This window comes from Selaginella moellendorffii, unplaced genomic scaffold (genome assembly GCF_000143415.4).
Source record: "Selaginella moellendorffii unplaced genomic scaffold, v1.0 SELMOscaffold_26, whole genome shotgun sequence".
NCBI classification, from domain to species: domain Eukaryota; kingdom Viridiplantae; phylum Streptophyta; class Lycopodiopsida; order Selaginellales; family Selaginellaceae; genus Selaginella; species Selaginella moellendorffii.
This window is the reverse complement of record NW_003314287.1, coordinates 458,991-484,504: the sequence shown is the minus strand read 5'-3', so window position 1 is coordinate 484,504 and position 25,514 is coordinate 458,991. Positions and strand designations below refer to the sequence as shown.

Below are 25,514 nucleotides of genomic sequence, written 5' to 3'. Positions count from 1 at the left end.
AGGAGCCTCTCAATGGTGAAGAAAACACTCATTCATGCTTTGAAATCCAGCACAAAACATCTCTCTTATGTGAACTCCCCACCCGAGAAGAAGGGGGATATACCCTTTACATCCATGCCTCTAGAATATTCTAACAATAGAATATTATGCGACCATAAGGGAATGCTCTAGCTTCATCATGCACAATAACCTATAGCCAAAGTGCTAGTGTAGACTCCAATATAATGCCTTGTGTTGGCAACTGTTATGAGGAGAAGAGACTAAAGTAAAAAAAATAAAAGAAAAGATAAAGAAGAAAGAGTGTGGATTTTTGGAGTCAAGGGGAAACCAAGTTGGAAAACAGAAAGACATTTGAAATATTAGAGTAAAGAGGAGAAAATAAGAAAAATCAAAGATAGAAAGATGTAGAAGTAGAAATAAATTGCTACACATTGCATGTAACAATGTTTGGTTTGCTTAATAGTAATTTTATTGTTTGTAATTTATAAACACATGACTAATTTTATTTTATATCAACCATTAGATAATAGAATAAAAAATAGTATAATAGAAAAGGTTTAAGAAAGTTTAAAAATTATAAATACAAAATTAATCTAAATGAATAACAACTGTTGGTAGAATATCCTAGAATACCTAAGTATATTCTAGGAATATTCACTACTATCCTAGTCCCACCAATTCTTTTTTTGATGTGAGATGAAAATGAAGCATTCTGGAACTATGCTTCTCTCATGGAATGATTGAGTCCAAATTTCCACTGTGATAAAAAATGGTATGCACCCTACAAATTTCCTTAAGCAAACCAAAAAGGGATAAAAATGCACTAAAAGAGAAATTTTCAATAGTAGTCAATGCAGAAATGAAGAATGAAAAAGAAAATTCTATGCAAAAAAGGCTTGATAATAAATTATATCATGTTAAAAAATACTAAACCAAAATAAAATAACAAAAGATTCATACTGTTCAAATTTTTCAATACCAAACTAATACTTAAAAAAGGAAAATAAAAAAAACCTATCAATAATTTTATTACCAACAATAGTAAGACTAAAAAAGTTAGTGTTTTAAAACTTCTTTTCCTTCAAAAAGGGGATAAAAAAGAAATGATGGACAAACAAAGTGAAATTTTGCACTTAAACATAGCACAGCACTAGTGAAAATATAGTCTCTATTTTTCAATAACAATCCCAATTTTTGTATTAATCCCTAAGGACTATTGGGGATATGTTTCAATGAATAGAGTGAAACCAACCTTTTAGACAGTTTGACATCTTATATATAATATTAGATAAGAATAAAAGTAGTGAGTTAGAGTTAATAATGGTTTTGGAGGCTAGCCAGTAGAAAGATATAGAAATAAATTTTATATATGGTCATAAGTCTGAGTTAAGTATGGTCTTAAAGGGCTGATTAAAGGAAAGATATAGAGATAAACTTTCTTTTTTGTTTCCACAATATTTTATAAATTACAATTGCTCTCAAAACCCTTGTTTTGGTTTAAAGTTATAGATTCAGAGGTTGGTTTGTGTATTTAGTAATTATATATGGTTGTAGTTGATTGATTAAGATTCCATAATTCTAAATTTGTGCCTTATTTTTGTTATAGTTGTCAACAACTATATCTGTAGTTTTGTGGAAGCTTAAATTTTGTGGAAGTCTACAGTTCCTAACAAAAGCTCTAGATGTTTCACTTGACTTATCATCATCATCCTTTCTCATCTTTAAGATGGAAGGATGATGTAAAGTTTAAAATTTAAAAATTCATATGTACATACATATATATGTATATATATGTATGTATATGATTTGCTTACACAAACTTATATAATAGTGAATACACCTAGAATATTCTAGGATATTATACTACCTAATGGTTGCTATTTACTTAGATTAATTTTGTATTTATAATTTATAAAAAGAATTCTAAATGCTTCCTAAGATATTCTAGTTGATTCTGTAAAAATACAACTATATAATTTCTCAGAGAGTTTATTGTGAAATGTAATATATAATCATTAGTCAAATGTATACTTAAAATTCTTTATGTCACCAAACTTTGTTCTAACATATGATTATTGAAAAAAAATCTCTATTTCTACAAATGTATTTATATTGTATGTTGTTAATTGTAACATAATAAAAATAATTTTCTGCCCATTACATATAGCATGTTTGGTTTTTTTAATAGTCATCCATTCATTATTTATTAATTCACTTAGAAAATGGAAGTTTATAGTTAGAAAAGTGTTTATAATTTATAAATACAAGAATAATCTTATTACATATCAAGAATAAACAAGAATATATTAAAAAGTGTTTAGGAAATTTTATAAATTATAAACATGTTTATAGATTATATAGTGTACATGAATAATAACTTATTAGTAGAATATCCTTTTGTATGTTTAGGTTCAACAATAACTCTTGCAGATTAGTGAGAGACTAAGAATAACACTACTATTAAGCAAACTAAGTGTTGCTACATGCAACACGTAACAATTTATTTTACTATGTAATCTCTTACTTATTAATCCAATTGATCAAATAAATTTTATAATTATAAGCATGTTTGTAATTCATAAACACAAGATTAATCTTATTGCATATCAACCATTAGATAATTGAATAAAAATAATATATTAGAAAGGGTTTAAGAAAATTTATAAATTATAAACATGTTTGTAAATTATAAAAGATTAATCTAAATAAATAACAACAGCTAGATGGTAAAATATTCTAGAATATTCAAGAATATTCTAACTATATTCACTACCAAACAAGTTTGCTTAACCAAACCAAAAAGGAGAAACAGATACAAAAATTCTTCCAATCCCAGTTTGGAGATCAATGCAACAAAGTTATGAGAACGGTTCCCAGGTTTAAAGCATTAAAAGAAAACGAGCCCTACGGAGATCGGTGAATAAAGGAAGTTCTCATTGATCGTGAGTGTGCCAGGTTTTGCTGCCCGATTTTCGAAAAGAGAGAGGCTGCTCGAAGATGCCACTTTGGCAAATCAAGCATTCCTGGAGTAATAAAGTCTCTTACCTGTTTGAGAAGAGAGAGGCTCTCTCAGGACAAGATCTGCAGGCTAGCTTTGTTGTAGTGATCTCCAAACTTGAGCGGGCATGACACCCTCTTCCACTCGAACTTCCCAAGCTCCGGAGACAGAGAATCTCCACAAGCCTCGCCCCTCCACAGGCTAAAGCTCGCATGGCTCCCCTTGTCCACTTGCATCAAAACGTAGATCACGCCCCCGTGGTAAGCCAGCGCCACGATCGTGTGCGAGACAACCAGCCTGAGCTTGCGCTGGACGTTGATCTCGTCGAGCAGCCCAGTGTCCAAGTCGTGGAGCTCCAGGTAGCACTTCCTCGTCGCCACCAAGAACTTCCTCTCGGACACAAACGCCGGGGCCGTGCAGCTCCGGCTGATGTTGAGCGGCTTGATCTGGAAGAGGAACGCCAGCGTCCCGGCCACTCGGTTCCAGTCGGAGAAGCCTTCAAAGAGAGACTTGACATCGCCCTTCTGCGCCGCGAGGCCGGAGAAGCCGACCAACTGGACGCATATCGACTTGGCACACCGGTTGGCCAAGTCGTGCTTCTCCAGCACAAAGACCTCCGCCCGCTTCCCACTCAGGTAGAGCATCCCATCTTCCATAAACGCCACCGCCACCCCTCCATTGATCCTCGTCCTGGTGGTGAGCTTCTCCCACCTCCAAATCCCGGCTGGAAGATCTAGCTTGTAGATCTCCCCCTTGAAAATCCCGTATATGCACCGCTCGAAGCAAAAGCACTCCTCCACGCTCTCCTCGGGAGAGCGATCCGGCAGTGGAGGAAGCTCGTGCCAAGTCCCGGCCGAGTAGTCGAAGAGCTCGAAAAAACTCTGCTGCTGGAAGATCCCATCGCTGCCACTCCCGGCATTGAAGAGCAGCACCACGCCCCTGGGAAGATCCTGGAGCTCCCGGGACCGGGCGCCCAACTCAGCATTGAGCGATTCCATCGCGGCGCGCCAGAGCTTGGACACGGCCGTCATCACGGGGCGCTGGTACCAGGGCAGCCGCGGGAGGATTTGCTGGTAGACCACGTCGTGGATGAGCCCCGGGAGGAGATCCACACTGCTCTTCCGGCGCTTCGCCCTCTTTCTCTGCCGCTGCGCCATGGCGCTCTTCACCACCATGCGCATTTGCCGCTGATTTCTGGTGAAGAGGAGGCTAGATCCTGCCACTGACCTCGCGATCGCGCGCTCCCGCGTCCTCGTCATCGCTAGGAGCCCTAAAATAAATGTAGGGCTCTTGCTGGCACTTTAGGGTTCTTAGGCACTTTAACTTGCACTTATCTCTTACAGCGAAATGGAGAGCTTTCTTTAGCTTCCCTTCTTGACGAAGAGCTAGACGAAGAGATCCATCTTATTGGCACGAAGGAGCTTCACTTAAACCATCGCTTCTTGGGCTTCTTGCTAAGCTCCGCGTACTGCCCACCCATGAGCTTCAACACTTCCTCCCAGAGATTAGCAGCCGAGCCGGAGATGAAGAGATTCGTGCTACACGCCGCAACGCACCAGTATCCATCCTCCACTTCTCTCTCGAGCTGCCCGATCGCCCACCCGGCGTAGCCGAAGAAGAATCTAAAGTCCTCGGCGCCGGAGGCCTTGTCTTTGATCATACTCACTGCCTGATCCAGTCCCTCGGCCGAGCTGTAGAAGATCCCTGGAACTACTTCCTGGTAGCCTTTCCTGGCGCTGGCTCCTTGCAGCAGCAGGATCAAGTCCGAGACGAGCGGACCACCGAAGTGTACCTGGCTTTCTCCAAACGCCTCGGCGAGAGCTTGGTCCTGTGGCCGGATGTCTTTGAGGACGTGAGGGAGAGGCCGGTTGAGGATGAGGCCGAAGGGTCCCTCGTTGCCTTTGCTGGATCCGGCGCTGAGGAGGATGATCACTGTCCGCTCGAAGATGGAGAGCTCGTCGAGCTTGTCCGTGGCGATGAGCACGCAGCCGGCCTCGGGCTTGAGGATGGGATGAGCCCAGCGAGCCCCAAGAGACTTTGCGAAGTTCTCCGGAGCTTTGGAGGCGTCCGAGGTGCTGGGCTGGTCCTGCTCTTCGACGGATCGCTCGTTGGCGATCAGCCTCGCGCGGAATGCTCGCCAGTCTGTGCCCTGGGAGTCGGAGGAGTTCTCCGGGCCTTCCTTTTCTTCTTTCTCGTCGGAGGGATCGTTGGAATGGTTCTGTGCTGCTCGGACTACCAGAGAACCTGAGAGAAATTTTTAAATGTTTAGATCATGGAAGAAAGTTCTCCAAGAATGCAACGCTCAACGATAAACAAGTTTTTCATGACCAAGAAGAACAGAAAATTCCTTTTTCCGCTAGCCAAGAACACACAAAGAATACCAAGCAACACCACGGCTAACTTCACGAACACAACAAGAACCAAAAAAACGAGAGACTCGTACGAGAACTTACCAGAAAATGCGCGCCTCTTCTTGCTCCGCGAGAAAATCACAGCAGAGGTGAAATTCTCTCCAGGCTCAACGAACGACAAGAAATGGGGTTTGGAGAATCCCCTGCCCCTTCTCTCATCGATCGAAAACACGGTAGAACCGGAAGAGCTCACGGCGCGAGAGCTGCATTTTCTGTGCCCTAGAACCTGGCACCGCTGCCCCTTCCTGGGCCCAAAATCGAGCAGGCTGTGATTCAAGCACGGATTGAAGCCGCAGGAGGAGACTTCCATCGCGGATTTCGATAGCACCCGTGGCGGCCGGGCGCGGCAGCTTACGCCATGCGTTCCCTGTGCCAAAATTCCATTCCCTCGACTCGGGATACGGGAAATGGAAGAACCCTAACAACAAGAAAGATCGAACCCGGGACCTTGTCTAATCTCATTTTTGCATTAAAACTAAACAGGGATTAATCAAAACTTTGTGGAGACTTGAGAGAATAACGACTTGAAATCTCTAGTCGCAGTTCCTTCGCCTTCGGGCTTAGAGGCGAGATCGAAAGCTTTGTTCTTCGCTTCCTCGAATAGCAATGCCTGGAATTCGAGCTTAAATTCTTTGAGAACAAGATGGAACAAAAACGAAAACGATTTTTTGAGCGGAATTTTGACGAACCTGGATGCAAACTTCCGCCACATCCGATCTGGGAAGAGATTTAGTGTCAGTCTTCAAGAGCTCATCATTTCTCCCAACTAGAAGCTCTCGAACACCCCCTTCTTTGTCTAGCAATCCTCCAGCTCTGAAACAAAACAAAGAAGCTTGATACAGGATTGATTTTTCTTCATGAACTTTCACCTGATTATCGTGTAAGGAATGCCTGATTCTGAAAGATATTCCTCTGCCTTTCTCTTCCAGATCTACAAAAAGCTTTTTTGTAAAACTCTTGTTGAAGAAAAACATGTTTTTCCTTACCAGGATTTTCCCGTTTCCTAGAGAATTGAGAGGATGATTATCGTCAGTTCCTCCCATTGAGCCTACGAGAACAATCTGTTTTACTCCAGCACTCTTCGCTGCTCAAAATCATCAATGAAAACTTTGGAAAACTTTGAGTTTCGTGCTTACCAGTATCAATTTGCGTCTTTTGTCCAAGCCAATCCACCTGAGAGCAAGCATCAGAGTTTACTCCAGCAGTGAAAAAAGAAAAAGTAACAAAGAGTTACCTGCTCAGGAAAAGCACCATCCTCAAAGTAAAACTCGGGGCGACCACCTTTGCTCGGATCAAACCCGGGCTTTATCTTGGGCACGGCGCTGGTAAGAATAACCAGAGCATCGATCCCTCCAGCGAATGCATCGGACAAGCTCTCGGGCTTGGTAATATCCCCGATGAAAACATCGTCTCCACCATTGATCTTCTGCTTGCTCTCGACCGATCGAACGAGTCCACGAGCAGAAAACTCTTGTGTCCGCTGTTTCAACTTGTCAAAAACTAGCCTTCCTGTGAACAGCCGAGTGTGTAAGAAACTTCAACAAAAGCAGTGTGTAAGAAACTCCACTAAAGGCTTGTATATGAACTTATTCTATCTTGTTGAAACACATGGGAGCGTAAAGAACCGAAGGACAGTAAGAACTTTCAGAAAAGAGTGTAAGAGAATCCGTTAAGAATCTAGAACTTCCAGTAAAGAGTACAAGTACTTCACAAAAAACTTAAGACCTTCCTGGACGAAGAATGTGAAAGGACCGCAAAGAGCGTAAGAACTTAGAGAAAGAGAGAGCGCAAGAACTCCCGTGGGAAAACTTACACTAATTCTATAAGAACTTCGAAGAAAGAGTGTAAGAACCTCCACAAGGAGAGAGTGAAAGAACTTCCACTAACAGTAGTGGAAGACCTTGTGTAAGAACTTCCAGAGAGAGAGAGAGTGGAAGAACTTCCATAAGAACTCAAACCAGAGGAAAGAGCACAAAGAAGTTCCGCAAGAGTGTAAGAAACTCCTCAAGAACATTGAGAACTTCCTCTAAGTACCTGTTCTTCCTCCGGCCCCGGCGACTAACACCGTTGGAATCGGTGACACTGACGAAGTGACCACAATGCAGCTCCGCCCTCTGCCGGATTTTTTGCTGCGTGGTAAGCAAAGCCCGGGTCTCCATTTGTCGGCGGCGGCGATTGCTGCCGCCATAGCCGAAGAACTAAAACCAACTAAAACAACTTAAAGCCAAATGGACTTGTTCCATTCGCACCGCGATGGTTTTGATGTTCCAAGAGGTTTTGGTTGGCGCTATTTGCCTGTTTACGCGTGATGAGCACTAGATATGAGCTGTGACAACAATCTCTCGATCTTGTCGTGAGTTGCCATTGTCCTTTTGCTCGCCTATCACGCTCTTAGATTTCCAGGGACCGTCCAAAGTTGCCAAAAAGTTTCGGCTTCGACGAAGCATGATCAAGTGAAGCAATCTCGGGGCTGTGGCTCCGATGCTTCTCCAGGTCGATCGACGGTCCTCACCAAGTTCTCCACCAGTTTAAAACGCTGTTTACTTTGGGAAAGAAACTTCTAAAATGTTTACTCGAAGAACGCCATGGCCGAGAGAGGAGGATGGTTTGCAGCAGTCTTCGTTCTTGGTAAGCTCACGAAAAAACGATCCCTGAGTCTCTAACCGAGGAAAAGATTTCTATTTTCTCCACAGGCAGTGAAGTTGCCGAGAGAATGGCTTTCACGACCTTTGCGACGAGCTTCGTCTCGTATCTCATGGACGTGATGCACAAATCACCCCTGGAAGCGAGCACGATCATCACAGTGTTCTTTGGAGTTTGTGGAACCACGCCACTCCTTGGGGGCTTTCTCGCCGACGCTTACCTTGGCCGATACGCCACCATCGCCATCTTTTCGATCGTCCACCTCCTGGTAAGTTCAAGCTAGGTTCTCTGATCTCTCATTCCCTCTCTTGCAAAGATTTGATTTTTCTTTGTCTCTAGCAACTTTGCTATCAAAGCAACCTATAGTTCTTCGACTTCGCTGGTGCTAAATATTTGATTTTTCTGATAGTTCTTCGTCTCTAGCAACTTCGCTAGCAAAGATTTGATTTTTCTGATAATTTTTCGTCTCTAGCAACTAGCAAAGGTTTGATTTTTTCTGGTAGTTCTTCGTCTCGCCTGCAAACTTTGATTCTTGATCTCACCTATGGAACGATCATACTTCCAGGGACTCATTCTCTTGGCTGCTGGAGCCGTGGTAGCTCCACTCTCTCCAAGGATTTGCAAGCACGACGCTGAACAATGCCTAGACGAGAAGGCCACAGCTTTCCAGATGGGATACCTCTACGTCTCGCTGCTCATCGTCGCGATCGGCTTTGGGGGGATCAAATCCAACATCGTTGTCTTTGGAGCCGATCAATTCGACAGAGGCAACCCCAGCGACAAGAAGAACCTCGGCATGTTCTTCAGCTCCCTCTACATGACGCTCGACCTGGGATTCGTCCTCGCGCTCACGATCGTCGTCTACATCCAGGTCCAATTCGGCTGGAACTGGGGGCTCACCACCCTGGCCATCGCCATGGCCGCCGGGAACGCATTGTTCTTCGCTGGAACGCCCTTCTACAAGCAAAAGCGGCCGAGCGGGAGCCCAGTGACGAGGCTCCTCCAAGTGATCGTGTCCGCGTATCGAAAGAGGAAGCTGGAATTGCCGCAAGATGTGAATTTGCTCTACGAAGTTCCTGGAAGAATGTCCGCCATCCCGGGGAGTAGCAAGATCCAGCATACCGATGGACTAAGGCAAGGTTTTCATTCCCATCTCCTCCAAGATCTTTGCTTCTACCTCCTTGAAACTCTCAAAGATCTTTGCTTGCCAACTCTCTCAAATCTAAGATCTTTGCCACCTCTCTCATCTTTGCTAGTTGAAAGTCTTCTAGCTCCTTGAAACTCTGGCCTTTGCTTGCCAACTCTCTGAATCTAAGATCTTTGCCAACTCTCTCATCTTTGCTAGTTGAAAGTCTTTTAGCTCCTTGAAACTCTCAAAGATCGTAGGCCTTTGCTTCCCAACTTCTCTCAAATCTTTTCTATCTTCGCTACAAGTTCTATAAACTTCCATCTCCTTGAAACTCTTCAAAGATTTAACTTGTCCTCGTTCTTCCAGATTTCTCGACAAGGCCGCGGTGAAGATCGGCCTGGATCACGAAGTGGAGGGATCGTGGACGCTGTGCACGGTGACCCAAGTCGAGGAGCTCAAGGCGATGATCCGGCTCTTGCCAATCTGCGCCACCACGATGCTCCTCATGAGCACCGTCGTCGTGCTCCTCAACTATTCCACCGTCCAGGCCCTGATGATGGACAGAAGCCTCTCCAAATCCATCCAGGTCCCAGCTCCATCCGTCCCGTTTCTCTCCTCGGTGTTCGTCATGATCGCCATCCCCTTCTACGAGCTCGTCTACGTCCCAGCGATGCAAAAGCTCACTGGAAATCCTCGCGGAACCACGCATCTCCAGAGAATCGGGATTGGGCTCTTTCTGTCCACGCTCACCATGATCGTCGCCGGATTCGTGGAGCACAAGAGGGCGGAATCCAAGAGGGCGCGATTCTCCGCGTTCTTGCTCACGATCCAGTTCTCGATGTATGGTCTCGCGTCGATCTTCGGGACGATTGGATTGATCGAGCTCTTCTACAGCCAGGCACCGGAAGGGATGCGCTGCTTTGGAAGCTCGCTGCTGCCATTCACAGCCGCGATTGGGAGTTTCTTGGCGAGCGCGCTCAATTCCATCGTGGGATCGTCCACGAATTGGCTCCACCAGAGCTGGCAGTGGCATCTCGATTACTACTACTGGCTTCTCGCATGTCTCAATGCCGTGAACTTTGCGTTGTTCCTCGTGTGTGCGCGATTCTACACGTACAAGGAAGAGCAAGACAAAGAAAGAGATGGTGAAACGTGTTAGGGTTTTATGTGAGAATATTCAATGCAAGAGCGGAATTAGGTCACCGGTTTTTAGGGTTTATCTGCAGCGAGGATGAGGAGAATGGGGTTTCCGGCGGTGGTGCTGTGCGGGATTGTGGCGCTCGCCGTGACGCGCGCGGCGGATGGATCGTCGGCGCCTTCGTTTGTGAAGAGCACGATCGATAATCACGACATCGTGATTTTTTCCAAGTCTTATTGCCCGTAAGTTCTCAATTCTATGTCGATCGAGCTGTGGGGAGGGGTCTCTAACGCTTGTCCCTTGGAAATCTCAGCTATTGCCGGAGAGCTAAGTCGGTTTTCAAGAGCTTGAATGAAACTCCCCATGTTGTTGAGCTGGATCTAAGAGGTACTCGAAAAAATTCTTTTTTTTCTTTCGTACTGGATGTTCTCAGTGTTTTTTAATTGGTGTTCTTAGAGGATGGAGACGAGATCCAGGAAGCGTTGCAAGGCCTAGTGGGACGCCGCACTGTTCCACAAGTTTTCGTTGGTGGTAAACACATCGGTGGCTCTGATGGTACATTTTTTTCTCGTCGCCTCTAGGATGGTTGGCACGTAGAGTTCGTGCAAACTAGTTGCGTGCTTTTTTCCACTCACTGGCGTTTGTGCGTTGCAGACACTGTCGAAGCTCATGAGAGCGGACGCTTGGAGACGATCATAAATGGGATAAGAAAATCGGAGCTGCGATGATCCGGTAACTTCCCTCTCGCCATAATAAATCCCAGCAACGAACCATGATTCGCAGGCAAAGCAGCACGATTTCCAGTAGGGACAAAATAAGCTAAGCACTCATATATGTAGTTACAGACAGCTAGCGCATTTGTTTGGAGTCATTCGATGCCAGTTTGCTTCAAACCTCTGAAAAAAACTATTGTTATTCACATAACGTGCGCTCTTTGATCTGCACAGAACTTTTTCTTTTTTTGCTTCTTCACAGGCTAATGGTTTAGTTTGTTTTTCTCTTTTCTAACGAAAGAACAGGAAAACGTTCCAAGAAAGTTTACAAGTACCTGTGGAACTTATGCCCGTTTCAAGGTTGATCCATCCAGCGAGCACTTTGAATTCTCTATCGATGATCCAGGCTACTACCCCATCGGTGCTCTACGAGGTACGCCTTTTCTGCATCGAGCTTTCGCAGTGGAAATTGACTCGAACTTTTCAGGTGTGGTGGGCGAATCCTGGAATGCCTCACTGTTCTTCCTTTTGAAGCAGCCGGATCCATTCTCCTCCTCCTCGAGCAACAGCCGATTGCGGAGCTTTGGAAGCAGCAACTTGGTAGGCTGCTTCTTCCTGATCCCCTTCTTCTCTGTCCATTTCTTCCTCTTGGACAGCCTCTTCCTCTTCGCTGGTTTTTGCTGGGTCCCGAGCTCACCGTTTTGCTGCCATTGTTGTTGGTGTTGTTCCTGTTGTTGCAGATTGTGCTGCTGCTGCTCGCTGGTGGAAACCATTTCAGCTGACGAGAACTTCTGCTCCACTTCCTCGAGCGGCTGCTGCCGCTGCTCCTTTTCACCACCTCCAGCGACCTCCCCATCGGCCGGCAATGCAAACGTGATGGATCTGTCCTCCGGCTGCTCCCTCAGCACGTCCAGCTTACATGCAAGCGAGCAGAACTTGACGTCGTCCGAGAGAGCCCGGTTGCAGCACAGGCAGGCGTGGAGAGCTCCTTTGCTGGGACGGGGCTGTGGACGGCTGAGCAGGAATACGATCTTGGCGCTGTTGATGGAGTACGTCTGGATGTCCGAGACCTCGAGGCACTGCTGGATGTCCACGACCCGGATGGAGTCCATGTGTGAGGCCTTGCGGACTTGGAGAGTCCGGTGGCCCGAGTGCGAGGCGAGGAGGCCGAACTGGCAGAGGGGGCCGCTGCCGGAGCATTCGGTGCAGAACTGGTTGCGCTCGTTCTTGCCGCCGGTGTGGAAGTCGCAGCTGGTGAAGTAGTCGCCGGACAGGAACTCGTCCACCCAGGCCGGGCCTTCTCTGGGAACTTTGGAACGCATGCTGGATCTCGTCACTTTTCCGGATGCTGGATCGTTTTCCGGATGGATTCACATCCCAGGGACCAGGAGGAGTGACCAGGAGGAGTGAGTAGTGATCAAAGCGCTACTCGAAAGTTCTTCCGGGAGGGGTGATTGGAGGAATGAGGGAGACCAGCGAGCATTACAATACCGTGGTGGGATCTCTCGGTGGTGCTGCTGCTACTGCTGCTCCTCGTCCTGGAGATTTGATCGACACCACCACAATGGAAAAAGCTCCAGTCCATTTTCAAAAGAAGAGCAACCCAGCCCATCCAAATGCATGCAAAGAGTTAATCAGGGAAAGGAGGACTTATTGTCAATAATAAATATTAATAAACTTTTTAAAGTCTTAATAATAATAAATTTTAATTTTTTTGTAAAAGTTTGTTTGATGATAAAATAATAAGTATTACATGCAATTAAACTTATTAAACTTATTATTATTAATATTATTATTCATGCATGGTTAGACTCTCTTCCATATTTTTTTATGGTACTATAATCGGGTATGACACGGTCTAACGCTCTCACGACCTTCCTCGGAAGTTTCACAGTAGATTCTCTACTGGTTCTTCTTCTCTTTCCTTATTCCAGCGAGAGAACTTTGGTGATGGGAAGTTTGCCTTCGTAGACGCATTTGGGAACGTTGGCTTGCTGGATCACACGAGCAGCGCTTGGAGTGCCTCGCTTGGGACGAACATCCTGTGCGAAGAGAAATGAGAAAAAGGAAACTTTAGAAGAGAGCTCCAACCTGATCGAATATGGCTGTCGGGACGGCGAGAGTGGCTACAGCGTTTGGAGCATCCACGATTCCAGAGATGCGTCCTTCGCACGGGCAGCAGGAGAGAAGCAAATAGACCTGGTCGAACAAATTGTCACAAAGAAGTTCTAAAACCAACTTGATTTTACCTGTTCTTTAGAGTATCCAAAGTTTGAGAAGTAGTGTATCGCGTTGAGGACTGCTCGTTTGTAGGCAATGCTCGCGTCCAGAAAGTGTTGCTTGCCAGACTCATCCACGCTCACTCCCTCGAAAACTAGCCACTCTGAGAATCTTGGCTCCAGCGGGCCGATCTCAAACAAAGGATGGACGTGGAGCTTTGTCGGCCCGATTGGAGTCATATATCTTTCCATTCCTCCTCGAAGAATCTCACACCTGGAAAGTTTGGAAACATCAAAAGTTTGAAAAATGAAGTTTCGAGATTAACGGACCTTAGCTCGAGGAAGCCACTCATCTCGATTGCTCCGCAGAAAGAGACCTCGCCATCGCCTTGAGAGAAATGCATGTCTCCCATGCTTAAGTTTGCTCCTTCCACAAACACTGGGAAATAGACCTTGCAGCCCCTGCTCAGGTTTTTTATATCACAGTTGCCACCATTCTCTCTTCCCGGGATCGTTCTTGCAGCCTCATTTGCAATTGCTTGCCACTGGGAAGAGCCTGGAGGAATCTGTTACGAGAACGAAGCAAATCACAATATATAAAAGAGATCTAATTCAAACAGAACAAACCTTTCCAAGAAGAGCTCCTTTTGCTAGAGGCAAGTTCGCAAGTGGCCGAGTATGAAGTGAACTGCAGAGTGTCAAGCTCGGAGTTTCTTCTACGAGTAAGCGCTCACGGCTGTTCCAGATATCTAATAGTTCTTTCGACGGCGCGGTGCCAATAAGTCCCGGATGAATCAGTCCTGGAAAACGAACCCCTGTCGTCCAGAAAATGAGGAAGAAACACTAATTAGACAAACTTTCAGCTTTTTTTAACCTGGAATGTGTCGAGAGTATGCAAAAATGCCATCAAAGTGCCAGATTGCTTTGGTGGCGGAAGGAAAATGGTCTGTAAGAAATCCACCACCATTCTCTCGGTCGAAAGTTCCAGTGAATCCCCACTCGTCTCCTGGAAGTGGTCCAAGGTTGCATATCTCAACCACGAGAATGTCACCAGGGATTGCAGGCTTGCCAGCCTCGTCCATAACTCGGATCGGCCCACTCAGATAATGCACCTGGAAGACAAACAGAAAGATAAACAAACGACTAAAGCTTGAATGCTTACCCTGGACAAGTCGATGTTCTTCACATCTTCTGCAGAATCATTGTCTAGAATTTGGCCTCCAGTCCAATCTATTGTTTCTACTCTGAAGAGCTCCTCTACCGAAACCTGAGCAACTGGAGGAATGTCTGGATGCCATCTGTTGTGAAGAGGACTGTCTTGCTCCCATGGCTGCTTTGTTACATCCACCTTAACAACGCTCTTGGGTGTTCTAGGCGCCATGGTCCTAGAGGGAGAGAGAAAAAATAAAAACTTAGGAGCATCAGGTCACCGAGAAAAACAAAGTCAGCTTACCCGACAATGACTTGGAGCTTGGAAACTTGTAAATAACGACGTTTAAATCAAATCACTGTTCGAACCTGATAAACGTGGATATTAGAGAAGAAGTAAAACCATCATCATTACCTCAAAGTGCAGCCTTCCGTTTCCGAGGCTTGGCGATGGAAGTTGTAGAGAGAAGTGTAGATCGAATCACCAGTAATCTCGACAAGAGCACACTCCGTCCTTTACTTGGTGAAACCGGTTACCGTCCCTGACAAGGATGCTTCTTCCAGCGATCAGAGATATCAGCTTCGTTGCACTGTGGCAATCGGCACACACTCTCAAGTTCTTCATGATCGTCAGCGGGCTTCCGTTTGGAGTGCTGATTATCCCAAACGCAATGGCTAGCTTCTCGCTGTGGAACCGCACCCTCTGTTCCTTTTCCTCCTCATCAACGTCAAAGATCACCGCGCTGGTATCCGGCTTGTATCCATATCTTTTACGCATTTCACTCTCGAGCCTGTGAACTTCGGCGTAGATCTCTTCTTTCCGGGGATGATCGCTTCCACCACTAGCTGTAAACTCGTGCACCTTGCTCTTCACCACAATCCAGCTACAACCTGCTTCCTTCTTCAGTCCCTTTTCTTTGAGAGCTTTTCTCACTTTGCTTGCCAAGTCCCACAGTCCAGCAGCGGCGTATATATTCATCAGCAGCAAGTATGGAGATGGATTCTTGGAGTCGATCACGAAGAGTTTCTCGGCAGCTCTTGCTCCTCTCTCAACGTCTCTGTGAATTTTACACGCCGCGAGTAAAGTCCGGTAAGCTAAAACATGCCCCGTAGATGGTATTTTCTCGATCAAAAGCTCTGCTTCTTCCAGCCTCCCTGCTCGTCCCAGCAAATCCATCACGCACTCGTGGTGGCTGTGAGAGGGCGGGACTCCATAGTCGGCTTTCATCGAAGAAAAATACTGCTTTCCAGTGCCGAGAAAACCGCCATGACTGCAAGCGTAGAGCAAGCTGATAAAACTGATCCCATCCGGCTTAACACCCTCGAGCTCCATCGTCTGGAACATTACCACCGCTCCTTCGTAGTACCCGTTTTGAGCGTTGGCCGACACGATTGCTGTCCAAGTATACGAGTTTCTAGAACTCATGCCGTCAAAAACCTGTTTTGCGGATTCTACACTCCCACATTTCCCGTACATGTTGACGAGAGCAGTCGAAACTTTGAGCCTGGTTTCAAAGCCGGTCTGGAGAATGTTTGCGTGAATGACTCTTCCTTCGGCTATAGATGTCAATCCTGGAAGGCCACAAAATCTAAAAATCAGTATTAGGACAGGGTTCCAAGACCAGGTTTCACAACAAGCAACACGAATACAAAGAAGCGGCCAGAAACAAGCAAGAAGAAAGAATAAAAACTAAAAGAGACCAACAATGATGCGCAGCAGCCACAAACTCTTAAATCATTATCAGGACAATACCAGATCAGCTTTCACAACAAGCACAAAGAAGCGCCAGAAACAAGCAAAGAATGAAAACTAAAAGAAGGAAAGAAAGACCAACAATGAGGTAGCAAAGTTTCATACCTGCGCAAGCATCTAGAGCGCTGATGAAGGTTATGTCGTTGGGTTTCATCCCTTCGAGATCCATGATCCGGTAAGTGTGAAGGGCCTCGCGACAATGCCCTCTTTGGCTAAATGCCGTGATCATAGCACTCCATGCCACAACGTCGCGAACTGGCATGCTATCAAAGACGTTCTTTGCGTCCTCTAGACTCCCAAAATTCGCATGCGCGGCCACCATGGCTGTTCTAGCCACCACATCCTTTACTGGCATCCTCTCAAAGATTTCCTGGGCTCCCTCCAGGTGCCCGTTCTCGGCTAATGCCGCGATCATCATGTTCCACGAGAAGAGATCTCGATCCCGCTCGTCGATTCCTTCGAAAGCCTTCCTTGCCTCATCGATGCTCCGGCACTTGCCATACATCCGGACGACGAGATTCGCGAGCATTGTCCTGTGCCGCGATGGGACACCAAACCCTGATTCGATGTGAGCGTGGAGGCGGCGGCCCTCGGCCAGCGCTCTGGAATCCCCGCACAGCTTGAGAAGTGAAACGCAAGTGCCGGTCTGATCCTCCTCCTCCTCGTTCGACAATCGCTCCAGCCGATCCACCGCAATGCGCAGCGCTTCCCTGCTTGATTCCGCGGCATCGATCCTCGGAACCGTGCGCGCCTTGCCTGGGCGCTGCCTTTTCGCCAGATGATCCGAGGATTCCCTCGCGAATTGATCCTCGCGAGCGCATTGTAGCCTCGCGGACACCACGGCCATAAGCCCTAGATTTCACTTACTCTTTCCCTCCAAATTATCCATAAGCCCTAAATCTACTGGAATAGGATGAATGTAGGGCTTGCCCGAGCTCCTCTTCCAAGCGGCTTTCTTCGCGCGCGGCAGGACGCATCGAGTGCTCCTCTGGTCCTCCGGTTGGGCGCGCAATCGCGGCGCGTGAATCTCAGGTCTGGAATTTCTCGATTTCGCAGTAATCGTCTAGTTGCTAGAGCGGGAGAAGACGGTGATTCCGATAAAGACGAAGAAGAAGGAGAAGAATCGGAAGAACAAGAAGAAGAAGCGAAATCTCCGGCTAGAACAGGCCAGACAAGGAAACATCGCTCTGGATTCTTCGCGAGCTTCTGGAAATCCAACAGGCAGGACGAGCCTCCCGGTGAAGAACAGGTAGAAGAAGAAGTAAAGAAAGAGGAAGAAGGCTACCAAGGATTTTGGGGTTCCTTGACTGGGTCGATTGATAGAGAAGCCGATGTGCCTGGGCTCGAGGATTTGGAGATAAAATGGGGAGAACTTTTGGAACCAAGCGTGGATAATGCGCTCGCGCTCGTTCTCACTGGCCTCCTGGGACTGGCCGTCCTACAAATAAGCTGGCAACTCCTTCTAGTCACCGCCGCGATTATAGTCTCTGGCCTCAAGTACACTGTTCTCGCTGGTTTTCTTATTGCCTTCGTCATTTTCTTCCTGTGACAACGATCGATCGATCACTCTGTAAGTCCCTGTCGATTTTTTCTTCCTCCAGCGGTGACAATTTCTCTTGGTATCGCAGCTTTTTCATCCTGTACGAGTTGTTTCTCTTTCGAGAATCACGTTTTTCCACGTTGTTTTGTTTTGTTTCTTTTCTCTTTTGGTTTTGTGTCGCTGCTGACATGTTTGTTCTTGCAGCTGCGCTCGTCCTTGCAACACCGATCCTCGTAAGTTTCAAGTTCCTGGTGTCTTTTTCTCGATGAAATTAATTTCTATCAGAGATGTTTAGGTGCTTTCGCGATCACTGCCGTGAAGTATGGCGCCAAAGAAACGATGGGAGAGCTGGAGCACGATCACATTCTAGTTCTGGTATGTTTTTCTTACTGGTTTAGCAGAAAAGATCTTCAAATCTTCGTCTCTACTTCGCTTCAGGATCCATCCAGCTCGAAATCGATCAAAGTTTTTCTCAAACTTCATGTGAAGTATGAAGAAATGATTAACACGATCAAATTCTAAACGATTCGAGAGCTGGAACACTATCAAATTCTGGTTTTGGTATGTTTTTCTTAATGGTTTAGGACGGAAAACCTTGAAATCTCTCACGTCTTCACTCTTTGTTCCAGGATCCAGCTCGAAAATCGATCAAAGTTTCTCTCAAACTTCACGAAACACGGCTGTGGCTTGCCGTGGAGAATTAAATGGACTGCCGTGCTTGAGTCGTGTGTACCATAAAAGCCGGCAATCCTCGAGTTTAAACCTCCTCAAACGGCCGTGGAGGCGCATATTCCCGAGCATCTCTCTTTGACTAGGGTTTTGACCGAGCAGTCTTGCTGGCGCGCACGATCAATCGCTCTGTCCTCTTGCGGCGCTCGCATTCTTCTCTCCCTCTCTGCGCGATCGATTAAATAGCTCGCTCGATCGATCGATTATTTTGCCCCATGGCCGCGGCGCCATAAGCGATCGATCGATCGATCGGTGATAAAATAGAACAGAGGTTTTCGGAGGGATTGGCGAAGAAATCGAGCGAGCACTGCGCAGCGCCGACCTTGTCACTGCTAGTAACATGCGATTTGTCTTTTTCATGTTGGCCGCTAGTGGAGTCTAGCTCATCGATCGCCAATCTTTCTTTTTGGTGTTCTTCGCTTCTCTCATCCCATCCCGCGTTCGTGCCAGTTGTGTACTAGTGTAGAACACCGCACGCTCTTTGTGCTTTCTTTTCTCTCTTTCTTTTTTCCCTAATCTTTCTTTCTTTTCCATCGATCGAGCCGGCCGCATTGCCAGCGGCGGCTCCGCGCCAGAGCGATCATAAGCGCGGCGCTGGAGCTCGGCGTGTTGGCGGCGATCTAAGGCGTGGAACGCTCGCGAGGTACGGATTTTTCGCTCGATGTTCTTCGATTGACGCTCGATACCGCAGTGTCGCGGCTTGGATTCGTGGTATTTCGCTTCTTCGTCACAGCCGGGGTACGAATATTTCGGCTCGGTGTTCTTCGATTGACGCGTGTCGTGGCTTGGATTCGTGATATTTCGGGGCTGCGCGCTCGCGCGATCGATCTTTGAGGTCTCTTCCCAGCCAGGTATGGCAGCATTGATACATCCAAGCGCCCTCTTTTCGTGTTCTTGAGTCGATCGTATTTCTTTCGCCCAGAATGAAGCTCAAGAAGAAGCATCCAGCGGCATTGCTGCTACTCCTGGTGGCATCGGTTCTCGCCATGGCGCTGGCGCAGACCGATTCGGCAGAGCTCCAGGTCCTCCAGAACTTCCTCAAGGGCGTCAAGAATCCGGCGCTACTGGATTCGTGGACTGGGAGCGATCCCTGTGGGAGCAACTGGAAGCACATCAAATGCCAGGGCTCGAGCATATCGGCGCTCCAGGTAGCAGGGCTGGCGCTGGGTGGAACCGTGGCACCCGACCTCAACAAGCTCAAGAATCTCGAGAACCTCCAGCTCCAGGGGAATGGGTTCACAGGATCGCTACCATCGCTTAGTGGGCTCTCGCAGCTCCAAACGGCGCTCCTTTCCGGGAACTCTTTCGACACCATCCCTGGCGATTTCTTCACTGGGCTCAGCGCGCTCACGGAGATCTACCTCGACGACAATCCTCTCAACAAGTCATCCGGGGGATGGATGCTTCCGGCAGAGATCCAGAACTCTTCGCTGCTCTCCACGCTCTCGATCACCAACACGAGCTTGGGAGGAAGCATTCCAGGTTTTTTGGGACAGATGGAGAGCTTGAAGGTGCTCAACGTCGCCTACAACAGGATCTCTGGGGGCATTCCTTCGAGCTTTGGGTCCTCGAATTTGGCGGAGTTTCGGGCAAACAACCAGCAGAATCCGGTGCTCAGTGGGCCGATCACGGTCGTGGGAACGATGCAATCGCTGCGAGTTCTGTGGCTTCACGTGAACCGATTCAGCGGTTCCATTCCGGATGGTCTCGGGGAGGCGCTGTCACTCCAAGAGCTCAAGCTCAACGACAACCAGCTGACGGGAACCATTCCTCCTTCGCTCGCGAATCTCCCGGCGCTCAAGAACTTCACGGTCAAGAACAACTTGCTCGTGGGGGAGATTCCGGTTTTCAAGGACACCGTCGGCTTCGAGTACGCGCGGAACAACTTTTGCAAGAGCAGTCCTGGAGAGGCTTGCGCACGAGACGTGACAGCGCTCTTGCACTTTCTCGCTGGCGTTGGCTACCCCGACTCGCTCACATCGTCGTGGATCGGGAATGATCCTTGTGGAACTTCTGGTAGCAACGGCAGCAGCGGCAGTGCTTGGCTGGGAATCTCCTGCGGCTCGACCCCCGGGACGACTTCGAATGTCACGGTTATCAATCTGGCAAGCAGCCAACTCAACGGCACGCTCTCAGCTGCTCTCGGGAACTTGACGACGCTCACGACTCTCAGGCTCAGCGACAACAAGCTGGAAGGTCTCATTCCAGAGTCCCTGGCGAAGCTACCTTCGCTGCAGTCCGTGGACTTGAGCAACAACCTCTTCTCGGCGCCAGTGCCAGCTTTTCCGTCCTCGGTGAAGCTCAACATCGCTGGCAATCCTCTCACACCCGCCGCGTCTCCAGGGACTTCTCCGCCGGGGGGGACTTCTGGGGGACCAGCTGCGACGCCGGATGGACAGGCTACTGCTACCACTCGATCGAAAAGAGTGAATGCAGGTCCCATCGTGGGAGTTGTGGTCGGGCTAGTGGCACTGCTGCTCGTTTTGTTTGGGATCTGCTTGCTGGTTTACAAGAAGAAGGGACGTAAGTTCTTGAGGCTACAGGGATCCAACACGGTGGTTGTCCATCCTCGGACAGACAACTCCTCAGACGATCCAGAGGTGGTAAAAATCGTGGTGAACAACAACATGATCACCAGTGACAACAGCGACACCCAGAGCCGGGCCAACAGCGGGCCCAGCGATCACGTTCAAGTTGTGGAGGCCGGGAATCTCGTCATCTCCATCCACGTCCTGCGAGAGGCCACCAAAAACTTCAGCGAGGCGACTATCCTAGGCCGTGGGGGATTCGGAGTCGTGTACAAGGGAGTCCTGGACGACGGCACGGCCATAGCGGTGAAGCGGATGGAATCCAACTGCGTCGTCAGCAACAAAGGCCTGGGCGAGTTCCAGGCCGAGATCGCGGTTCTGACCAAGGTCCGCCACCGCCACTTGGTGGCGCTGCTCGGCTACTGCATCGAAGGCAACGAGAAGATGCTGGTGTACGAGTTCATGCCGCAGGGGACGCTGAGCCAGCACCTGTTCGAGGCTGCCAAGTGCGGCTATCCGCCGCTGGACTGGAAGCAAAGGCTGTCCGTGGCGCTGGACGTGGCTCGCGGCATGGAGTACCTCCATGGCCTGGCGCACAGGAGCTTCATCCACAGGGACTTGAAGCCGTCCAACATCCTTCTCGGGGACGACCTCCGGGCCAAGGTCTCGGACTTTGGCCTCGTGAAGCTGGCACCCGAGGGGAAGTACTCGGTGGAGACGCGGCTGGCCGGAACGTTTGGATACTTGGCTCCCGAGTATGCAGGTTGGTATTCCTCTTCTTTTCATTCCTTTCTTTACTTTTGGCACATTGGCTGGTCGTGCGGTTTTGTCTGGGTGTCACAGAAGAGTTTTTGCTTTCTTTTTTATGCTTAAATGCTTCTGTTTCCAGCTGTTTTCCCCTGCTTGCTTGGGCTGTGTGCTTCTTTACTTTTATGCTGTCTGTTCGCTGCCGTGCCTGCCTGGCTGCTGCTGCTACTGCGCGCGTGTGGAATTCTCGTTTTCGTGCTCGATCCGGCAGAGGATTTTGCGAGAAAACGCTGCATGGTTTGTTCGTTATTAACGTACTCTCGCAGTTACCGGACGCGTGACCACCAAGGCCGACGTCTTTAGCTTCGGGGTGGTGCTCATGGAGCTGATAACGGGGCGGCGGGCGCTGGACGAGACGCAGGCGGAAGAAAACATGCATCTGGTAACGTGGTTCCGGCGATCCACCGCCAACAAAGAGGGAGTCCGTAAGCTCATCGACCCGGCCATCGAGTCCGACGACAACTTCGCGAGCATCAGCGTGGTGGCGGAGCTCGCCGGCCACTGCACCGCGAGGGAGCCATACCAGCGGCCGGACATGGGCCACGCCGTGAACGTCCTCTCGCCGCTGGTGGAGCACTGGAAGCCGGTGGACTACGAGGACGAGAGCGGCGGGATCGACCTGGACGTGCCGCTGCCCCAGGCGGTGAAGCGGTGGCAGGAGCTGGACAGCGGCGGCGGTGGCGGCGGAGCGGCGGCGGTGTGGAGCGACACGCAGTCGAGCCTCCCGCCGCGGCCGTCGGGCTTCGCCGAGACTTTTACTTCCGAGGACGCTCGCTGAGAGACGAGGAGACGACGATGCATTTCTCTCTCTTTGGTGGCGAAAGTTTTGCTTCTTCTCCCCTCGCCCGCGCGTCGAGATCGATCGATCGATCGATCGATCGATTGAGAGAGGGTGAGGTTCGTTGCCGCTCCCCTCTCCTTTTTTTCCTCTCTCTTTGGTCTTCTTTGTTTTCTTCCATCTCCACAGGAACTGCTTTTAAGTTATGCTCTTTTGTTTTTGATTGTATAGGTGTGAGATTTCCTGTGCTTGGAGACGACAATTGTTCTTCCTGTTTTAAAATTTTCCCACGCATATTCCTTCGGGAATATACCTTAGTATATTCTCAAAGGAATATGCCTTACAGCCGTAGGCATATTCCTAAAGTGCATATTTATTTATTTTTTAAACTGTTTTTCTCTCGTAACGGGAAATAGAAAGTGGGGCAAATTTAGGCAATGGGGGGAAATTCGGTCCAAACGCACACTGACTTTCCTCCCGTGGCTGACTTTGAGAGCCGGGGATTTCCAAAAACTGGCTACATTCCAGGTATTTTGGCACGGCTTCCGTCATGGCCGAGCGATCGAGACATGTCGCGCAATTGAATTTTTTTAATCTACCTAGAGCTCCACTCGCGATTCCTCCTTTTCCGTAGCCTCTCGCCTTGGCGAAAGGGAATCCACTCTTTCGCCATCGTCATCGTCATCTTTCCTCAGCTTCCAAGTCGCAACGTCCTCTATCCATCTCCTCTTCCTCTCCTTCTCTGGATCAAATCGCGAAGCAGCGGAAGAAGGCCACTCCGGGACCCCATCCCCTGGCTTTTCCTCTGAGCTAGTCGGGTTTGATCAAATGGCAGCTTAGCGACGAATGGAAGCGGGACCAGCAGCACAACAGTACTGTGCGAATTCCGCCTGTCACGCGGAACTTCTGTAAGATAGGAGGCACAAGCGGCAACGCAAGGAATAAAGACAGAAGGAAAACAAGCTTTCGGACCGTACCTAGCATAAGCTTGAGCTGTTGTGGAGTACCTTGCGCTTCTTTTCGCTCTCAGTGAGTACCTAGTGCCAGTTTCCGAGAACAATCTCGACGATCAATCCAAGACCCTGCCAGCGGACATCAACTTGATTGTTCGTGCTCGATCTTGCTGCTTGCGGTAGTCTTCGCCGTCGTCTTTCTCCGCCCATATTTATCTCTTGCTCGGCTGCCTGTGCTGTCCAGAAAAGGCCCGATTTGGTCGTTTCCGAGCTCCTCTCTCCACCAAAATCCTCCTTCGTCGCCCTCCATTTAAAATCCCTCGCTCTGCTCCTGACTCCCAGCAAACCTTCCCTTTCCTTCTTTCCTCTAGGAGCACTTCCTTGTGTTCAACGATGATTCGCAGCAGCTGGTGAGTACACACGGCCTTGCACTTGCACTTTGAGCTCTGTGTTTCCGGACTGAGGAGAAGCCTTGGTCGTAGGAATGGAGCTGGCAGACGAGGCGTGGCGAGCAAGGACAGGATCTTCCAAATCATCCGCTCCCTGGCAACATCAACACAAAAGCAGAGGTCAGTAATCTATCCATACAAGCACAGAAAAAAACTCAAAAACCACAAACTGCTGAAGAAAAACGTGCCTTGAAAGATAGGATCATCATCAGCTGATTGCCCAAAAAAAAAAAAAACCATACCTTCCTCCCATTCTCGGTTAAAGAATGCGCACCACACCACCTCCAGCAGAGTGTTTTGTCTCAGCAACGAACCTGTCCTGGCAAATTTCTTCCGCTCTCGACAGCTGTTGCTTTGTTCCGAGTTTTTGTTTGCCTTTTGTTACCCCGCGTCTCCCTGGCTGATATCTCTCCGTTTCCTTCTCTGCGTTATCTAGATTACTCGGCAAAGTGGCAATCATCACCGGTGGAGCAAACGGTATCGGCGACGCCACCGTCCGCCACTTCGTCGCGCACGGCGCTCAAGTCGTCATAGCCGACGTCCAGGACGAGCTCGGCAGCCACCTCGCGCGGGAGCTCCAGCGGGACTTCTCCTCCCCGACCGCTGCTCGCTACGTCCACTGCGACGTCACCGCGGAGCCGGACGTGGCCGCCGCCTTGGACGTGGCCCACTCCATTGCCGGACACGTAGACGTTGTCTTCAGCAACGCCGGCATCCTGGGCGCGCTGGGGCCGTTGGATCAGACGGACGTGGCCGAGCTGGAGCGCACCATGCACGTCAACCTCCGGGGCCACTTCCTGGCGCTCAAGCACGCCGCTCGCGTCATGAAGCCTCGCGCCGCCGGCTCGATCATCCTCACGGGCAGCGTGGCCGGGATAGTCGGGGGCCTCTCGCCTCACGCCTACGCGATGTGCAAGGCTGGAGTTATTGGCCTCGTCCGGTCCAGTGCCGTGGAGCTGCGAGAGTTTGGCATCCGCGTAAACGTGATATCCCCCGACGCCATACCAACAAAGTTCTTGAGCACCGCGCTGGAAACCATGGGAGACTTACCTGTGACGGCGGAGAAGGTCGTGGAGATTGTGAAGAAGAACTCGCTGCTTCCAAACCGCCCGCTCTGCGCCTTGGACATCGCCAACGCCGCGCTCTTCCTCGCCGGCGACGAGTCTGGGTATGTGAGTGGACACAACTTAGTCGTGGATGCGAGCAACACGGTCACCAAGCCGGCCATCATGCATACCTGGTTTACGACTTACGCTCCCATGCTCCAAGAAGCCGGGAAGAGGGGTCTCACCTGAAAAACAAATCGCCCTTGAAGTTGAGCAGTCCTTGGTTGAGCCTGTAACCAATGATAAGCTCGGAAACGAATAATCTTTTACCGCTGCTGCCAGTCCTTTAATACGAAAGCTTTGAACAGTAGTTTAGTTTACCTCACTCACGTCACCCACAATGTGGTATCATGCTCCACTATATGGCACTGCAGCAATACAACATGGGAAGTCATGTAGAAAAGAAATAAAAAGAAGAACGAGACACTTTAGTAGACCTGTGCTGGGGTTGCGAGATTGCGTTTTATTCCA

The 25,514-nt window shown here is 48.8% G+C and overlaps 7 protein-coding genes, 1 long non-coding RNA gene and 1 pseudogene across 11 annotated transcripts; 4 read left to right on the top strand and 5 right to left on the bottom strand.

Moving 5' to 3' along the window:
- Positions 1-4,305: 4,305 nt before the first annotated feature.
- Positions 4,306-5,830, bottom strand: LOC9637727. Its single transcript, XM_002974885.2, has 2 exons — positions 5,452-5,830; positions 4,306-5,242 (listed from the first exon to the last, which is right to left on the bottom strand). The coding sequence occupies exons 1-2, from the start codon at positions 5,717-5,719 to the stop codon at positions 4,422-4,424; spliced, it is 1,089 nt and encodes a 362-aa protein (XP_002974931.2). The 5' UTR covers positions 5,720-5,830; the 3' UTR covers positions 4,306-4,421.
- A 27-nt stretch (positions 5,831-5,857) lies between these two features.
- Positions 5,858-7,643, bottom strand: LOC9628788 (uncharacterized protein At5g02240). Its single transcript, XM_002974884.2, has 7 exons — positions 7,444-7,643; positions 6,644-6,918; positions 6,546-6,582; positions 6,396-6,493; positions 6,279-6,340; positions 6,099-6,222; positions 5,858-6,019 (listed from the first exon to the last, which is right to left on the bottom strand). Exons 1-7 carry the CDS (start codon positions 7,595-7,597, stop codon positions 5,900-5,902), a joined length of 870 nt encoding a protein of 289 aa, XP_002974930.1. The 5' UTR covers positions 7,598-7,643; the 3' UTR covers positions 5,858-5,899.
- A 479-nt stretch (positions 7,644-8,122) lies between these two features.
- On the top strand, positions 8,123-10,340 carry LOC9628787 (protein NRT1/ PTR FAMILY 8.2). The gene is made up of 3 exons (XM_024680127.1): positions 8,123-8,320; positions 8,618-9,186; positions 9,548-10,340. Exons 1-3 carry the CDS (start codon positions 8,123-8,125, stop codon positions 10,338-10,340), a joined length of 1,560 nt encoding a protein of 519 aa, XP_024535895.1.
- Positions 10,341-10,370: 30 nt separating this feature from the next.
- On the top strand, positions 10,371-11,282 carry LOC9637726 (glutaredoxin-C8). Of its 2 annotated transcripts, XM_024680059.1 has the most exons (5): positions 10,371-10,561; positions 10,633-10,706; positions 10,776-10,874; positions 10,974-11,051; positions 11,103-11,282. In XM_024680059.1, exons 1-4 carry the CDS (start codon positions 10,413-10,415, stop codon positions 11,045-11,047), a joined length of 396 nt encoding a protein of 131 aa, XP_024535827.1. In that variant the 5' UTR covers positions 10,371-10,412; the 3' UTR covers positions 11,048-11,051; positions 11,103-11,282. The 2 variants fall into 2 exon arrangements, with proteins under 2 accessions (XP_024535827.1, XP_002975118.1); XM_002975072.2 differs by having other exon boundaries at positions 10,372-10,561; positions 10,974-11,282.
- A 160-nt stretch (positions 11,283-11,442) lies between these two features.
- On the bottom strand, positions 11,443-12,354 carry LOC9637725. The gene has a single exon (XM_024680126.1). The coding sequence runs from the start codon at positions 12,352-12,354 to the stop codon at positions 11,443-11,445; it is 912 nt and encodes a 303-aa protein (XP_024535894.1).
- Positions 12,355-12,807: 453 nt separating this feature from the next.
- On the bottom strand, positions 12,808-17,033 carry LOC9628786 (annotated as a pseudogene).
- A 748-nt stretch (positions 17,034-17,781) lies between these two features.
- LOC9628785 (receptor protein kinase TMK1) lies at positions 17,782-22,753 on the top strand. 3 transcript variants are annotated; one of them, XM_024679811.1, is made up of 8 exons: positions 17,782-17,793; positions 17,898-17,926; positions 17,989-18,068; positions 18,132-18,254; positions 18,323-19,065; positions 19,114-19,273; positions 19,345-21,713; positions 22,024-22,753. In XM_024679811.1, the coding sequence occupies exons 7-8, from the start codon at positions 19,346-19,348 to the stop codon at positions 22,533-22,535; spliced, it is 2,880 nt and encodes a 959-aa protein (XP_024535579.1). In that variant the 5' UTR covers positions 17,782-17,793; positions 17,898-17,926; positions 17,989-18,068; positions 18,132-18,254; positions 18,323-19,065; positions 19,114-19,273; position 19,345; the 3' UTR covers positions 22,536-22,753. The 3 variants fall into 3 exon arrangements, with proteins under 3 accessions (XP_024535579.1, XP_024535578.1, XP_024535577.1); XM_024679810.1 differs by having other exon boundaries at positions 17,783-17,832; XM_024679809.1 differs by having other exon boundaries at positions 17,783-17,926; positions 17,979-18,068.
- A 285-nt stretch (positions 22,754-23,038) lies between these two features.
- LOC112347996 lies at positions 23,039-24,163 on the bottom strand. The gene is made up of 2 exons (XR_002992920.1): positions 23,513-24,163; positions 23,039-23,441 (listed from the first exon to the last, which is right to left on the bottom strand). It is a non-coding gene; the product is annotated as an uncharacterized LOC112347996 (long non-coding RNA).
- On the top strand, positions 23,807-25,477 carry LOC9637724 (momilactone A synthase). The gene is made up of 3 exons (XM_024679821.1): positions 23,807-23,898; positions 23,971-24,057; positions 24,374-25,477. The coding sequence occupies exons 1-3, from the start codon at positions 23,882-23,884 to the stop codon at positions 25,230-25,232; spliced, it is 963 nt and encodes a 320-aa protein (XP_024535589.1). The 5' UTR covers positions 23,807-23,881; the 3' UTR covers positions 25,233-25,477.
- Positions 25,478-25,514: the final 37 nt, after the last annotated feature.